This window comes from Eschscholzia californica, unplaced genomic scaffold (genome assembly GCF_041429995.1).
Source record: "Eschscholzia californica isolate CP2 unplaced genomic scaffold, dmEscCali1.0.p SCAF_1, whole genome shotgun sequence".
Lineage (NCBI taxonomy): Eukaryota > Viridiplantae > Streptophyta > Magnoliopsida > Ranunculales > Papaveraceae > Eschscholzia > Eschscholzia californica.
In genome coordinates, this window is record NW_028238198.1 from 50,791,638 (window position 1) to 50,796,897 (window position 5,260).

The 5,260-nt window shown below is 35.6% G+C and overlaps 1 protein-coding gene across 1 annotated transcript; it reads left to right on the plus strand.

The window, feature by feature from the left end:
• Positions 1-1,539: 1,539 nt before the first annotated feature.
• Positions 1,540-4,940, plus strand: LOC147567433 (uncharacterized). Its single transcript, XM_086669502.1, has 5 exons — positions 1,540-1,806; positions 3,681-3,802; positions 3,883-4,053; positions 4,146-4,586; positions 4,663-4,940. Exons 2-5 carry the CDS (start codon positions 3,800-3,802, stop codon positions 4,786-4,788), a joined length of 741 nt encoding a protein of 246 aa, XP_086525628.1. The 5' UTR covers positions 1,540-1,806; positions 3,681-3,799; the 3' UTR covers positions 4,789-4,940.
• The last annotated feature ends 320 nt before the right edge of the window (positions 4,941-5,260 follow it).

Sequence of the window (5,260 nt, forward strand, 5' to 3'; positions counted from 1 at the left end):
GGACTTAGTTAAAAAATATGCTAAGTCCCATTTCGCTATCATACATTTTAAGTCGAATTTCTTTACCCAATACTTGACGTCCTTCAGTAATTGCTTTACTTACAACATGAAAGCCACAATGCCCGTTCCCCAGAACATTTACTATATTGTGGGTAAATGGTTGCATGTGGTTAGTGATTAATTTAATATAATAAAAAATATTTATAATTAATTAATATAATTATATAAATGACAGAAGCAAATAATTCAAATAAATAAGTTAGTTATGTAATTGCATACAATATTTGATTAATGTATATATTTATATATATATATATATATAACAAAAAAATATTATATAAAAAAAATAATTATTTATTACCTACATGTTATAAAGAATTTATATAAAAATATAAATAAATATTTTATTAAAAAATATATATAAATATATAAATAATTTTATAAATATTATTTATTTTATTATTTTTTATAATTTTATTTGGCCAGATCTTTGGGGAAAGCAAATAGTTTCCTGGGTGTGAAATTTTAAAGGGAATATGCAAAATTTTGAAAAAATTTCGGGGAAACATATTTTATGGGGAATATTTTTTACCAAGTCCAAATACTATTTACTTTTTTGATATAGGTCCTTTTCTCATATTTTTTACTAAGTCTAGAAAAAAGTCCCTTACTTATTCTAACAGTAAAAAATTTTAGAGAAAGAGAAAGAGAAAACCTAGGGTTTTTCATCAAACAATTTTTTTCAAGAAATTTCTTGATCAATCTTCAAGTATGGGTCGTGATAAAGCTTCTTCATCGAACATTAGTCTTCAAGAGAGGTAACATTTCTTCCAATTCTTCCCATTAAACCTACGGTTTTGATTTTTTCAAGAAATTTCTTGATCAATCTTCTAGATCTACTAGCTATTTAGGGCATATTTGATGATTATTTTATGTTTAGGGTTTGAAACGAGTAAGGTACCCATTGGGTGTTTGGATCTACTAGGGTTTTTTTTGGGTTTGAAAACGATTGGGTTCTGAACCACGAACAGTTCGTGGTTCCTGATAACCACGAACTATTCGTGGTTCCTGTTCCTGAGAACCAGGAACAAGACCTACTCTATTACTAGGTCTGGATTCCATGTGGGTTTCTTGATGCGTGGAGTGGCACGAGGTGGGTGCATACTCTATTACTAGGTTGAATGATGCGTTTTTTGATGCATTCTGTGTGGGTTTAGGAAAGATCGATCACACCAGAAGCAAAGCTTGGATCGCCTAATGAGGTTTTCTTCATGTGCTTATGTATGTTGAAGTTACTCTCATATGCCCTTGATGAATTGAATAGGAAAATCAAAAGTTTTGATCTTTTTATTTCCTATGCAACCTTATGAGTAGTTATTCGATCTTAATTTTGATAGTCTCATAGTTTTCCATGATATCTTGTTCTTATACTTGCATATGCATGTGTAAATTGGTTTCTGTACTTTGATGAATTAAATTGGTTTATGTTCATATCTGTTATTATAGTTTTCAGTGATAAGAAACTTAACTTGTCGTGGGTTCTTATAGTTTTACTTGTAATATATTGATATCTAGGAGCAAAAAACAGAGAGTGGATGAATCTGCAGAAGTGTCCCCTCCACGTGAAGTGGTGCCTCGCACTAGGCCTACCGTGTCGGTACGTGATAGACGTGGGGGGCCTCGTACGAAACAAAAGGCAAAGTGAAATAGGGGGACTCAGCAACCTAACTTGTCGGAGGACGAGTCTCGAGATGAAATACCGAACAGAGAGCAGGCCGAAGAATCACATGACGTCTCGGGCGAGGAGTCTAGAGAGGAAGGACAAGTTGGAGGAGGAGGCGAAGAATCCGAAGAAGATGAACAAGCCTATTTGACTGACGAGGTTGGATTCCCTATGGACAGAACATTACTTAAGTTCTATAGGTGGCACATTGCGGACCATATATGGCGTGGAAAGGTATGTTGTATTTGCTTCCCTAAGCCAATGTCTATTTCAATGGCAATGAGTAACTCAGATTGCTATGTCTAACTATTTAAGCTTATGATGGGCCTAGAAAGGTTACCCTAAATAGGTCTACACCCGCAAGTGCACGGGTGTCAAGTTGTAATATTTCCGGTAAGACCAGTTCGTTCCTCAGAGACTAGTTAAACTATTCTAAAACTTAGAATTGGTACGGGTTTTGGTGATAAAATGATAAAGAACAAAATAATAAAGAAAATAATGGAAGTGAACTCAAATGGGGGAGATGAACTAAGGGAGAGAGACTAAGGTTTCTGAATTCACCACATAAAATTACTTTTAAGAACAAATACTTAGTCAAATTAAATCACTTTCTTTTTATAACTCAGAATTTCGGATAATGAACTATCCTAATTCCGGGAGATGTTTTCGTTAAAACCCCGATGAAAAGATTGAACGTGGTTTCATCCTAACCCTAGATTAGACGATTAGATAATCATGATATGAGATTAAAATACATATAAAGAATAAAAGAAAATGGAAGAAAATTAAACTTTTTTTCTCTTCCCGGAAATGGTTTCCTTCTGATTTTCCCGTCTGGCAGCCAAACGCGCCCTAAGGGAACGCGATTTTCTCGTCTTCTCGGAAACAATTTCTCTGTGAGAAAATTATTTTCCCACGGATTTTCTCGTCTTCTAGAAACAGTAAAGAAAGAACATTAAAAATCAATCCAAATAGAAAAGAAGAAGAAGAAGAAGAAGGTTGAACACTGTTTATTTCTTATCCCTCTCTCTCTCTCTCTCTCTCTGTAATTTTTCTCTACAAATCACTCTTTCTCACTTTCTCTCATTCTCTGTTTCTATTACTTCTCTCACAAGAATAAAGAAAGCAGTAGAAGATAATGGTGATTTGGATATCTCTCTCTCTCTACATAAAATTTTTCTTTAATAAGCTCACAGCTCTCTGTTCTTCTCTTATCTCTCACACAAAAATATCTATACATTAAGCCTAGAGAGAAGAAGAAGAAGAAGAAGGTTCTCTGTTCTTGTTCCCCCCAAAAGATGATCCCAACCGAGATGCCCTGTTAAGCTCCTGTCCCTTCTCTTTTATAAGAGATGAAAATCTCTCTAGAAATTATCTAATCATCTCTGAATATGGAAGAAGATAAAGCCGAATCCTACTTTCTCTCTAGATATCTCACTTATCTTCTTTCCTTCTTTCCCTCAAATCTTCAATTTCAAAATTAATCTCTTCTTCCCAACTCCAGCCGAGAGTCCTTCTTTAAAAATCTCACTCTATCTCTCTTCAATCACTTATTAGTGCTTTCGTTGAGAGGTTTTATCCAGAGACCAACACTTTTCATTTACCGTTTGGGGAGATTATGATCACACTGAACGATGTGAAACACATCGTTGGTCCCTATTGATGGAAGTGCGGTAAATGGTGTATTATACAATACAACGAACGTGGATCAAATGTTAGATATGATGAATAGAACTCTAGGACTTAGCCGTCAAGAGTCAATGGAAGCTCTAAAGAACGGGCATTTGAAAACAGTGAAGTTAGATTTTCTTAAGACAAAATTTGGAAAGTAAGAATAATTTTTCGAGGCAGAAGGAGTATGCAGCGAGAGCGTATTTACTTTACGCTGTGGGATCTTGTATTTTCCCCGACAAGAGTGGGAACGGGGTGAATGTTCAATATCTTCAGTGTTTTGAAGAGTTGGACAAGGTCTATACTTATTCATGGGGTTCCGCCTGTCCTGCTAACCTGTTGAATCAAATGTTAACTGCGAGCAGGTTTGAAGTGAAACAGATGGGTGGATGATTTACCCTTCTCATGGTACGTTCGAGTTTCGTACTCAATCATTTTATTAATTTTTTTTATAATTAGTTTACTGAATATCTGAAACATTTTCTTAGGTTTGGATTTACGAGTATTTTCCTACTCTTAATGCTTCGAATGTTAAACCAGAATTTGTACAAGGGTTGGCATTCGCTGCGAAATGGTTACCGAAGCCTGCTAGGGTCCAAACCAGAAAGAGATCACTCGTAGAGTACAGGCAGAAACTGGACAACCTATTAGTTGAACAAGTAAGTCATATACTCCATATAATTTTCATAAGTAAATTAGTTTTAGTTACTTCGAAATGAATATTTATAATTGTTTTTGCTGTTTGGGGCAGGTTGCTCGGAATCCTTACGCGAAGTATGGAGATGATTATGAGGAGGACGAGTTGTTATTCTACTCTGGGATGATTGTCAATTTCGACACCATGGATTTATTATACCCAAAACGAGCCATCCGTCAGCTCAGATTTCGTCATACAGTTCTAGAACCTCCTCGCGACCATGATGCACAAAAGTCTGTATTGACGAGCAAGAGGTATGTGCCTTATTATGGTCCATCACCTGCTTGGGAATGGTCAACCAGAAACGATTGGAGATTAAACCACATGGATACTCGTAATGATATGACTACTCCCGGTGCTACTGTCCTAGAGTACATGCCATGGTATGAAACGGTTTCTCACCTGAAGGTATGTAACCTAAATTATGTTCGAATTGAAGAAGTTCCTCCTCCCCCTCCAGCCGCAAAAGACTATGAAAGAAGGTTCAAAAAAATGGTAAGTAATACAACTTACGAATTAAATTCTTATTAAACCACCGAACTTTATTACTAAACTAAACTTTTTTTTTCAGAAATCTCGTTTTCAAAAATTTGTTAAAAAATTGAAGACATGTGGGGGGTGGTCAAAGCGAGCCAATTTCTCCAAAGACGAAGGCGAGAATGGTGCACATCGGGGAGGTTATAGTCAACGAAGCTGAAGATGTGCCGTCAGATTAAGAAAGTTTAAGAAACTTTTTATTGTTTTTTAATGTATGTCATATATTTGATGTAAGACGACTTTGATAGGGGCTTTTGATGTAAGACGACTTTGATAGGTGTTTTGGCCAATTGGAATGAAGAGTAGTTTAAATGCTCATCTCTCTCTCTCTAAACTACACAGACAGACTTTCAAAAGAAATGAATATATCAACGGATTTCATCTAAACTACACAGACGACTTTGAAAGGTGTTTTGTCTTTTTTAGAAAAGTCCAATTTCGTGGCATGACACACATTACTGTTTCATGCCACTAAACGGAAAAGTTATTTTTTTTAAGGCTCTGTTCCATTTTGGACCATGAAACATGGTACTGCTTCATGGTTATTTCATGGCCACGAAATAGCCATGAAACAGTACCATGTTTCATGCAACGAAATGGGACTTAGTTAAAAATATGCTGGCCACGAAATA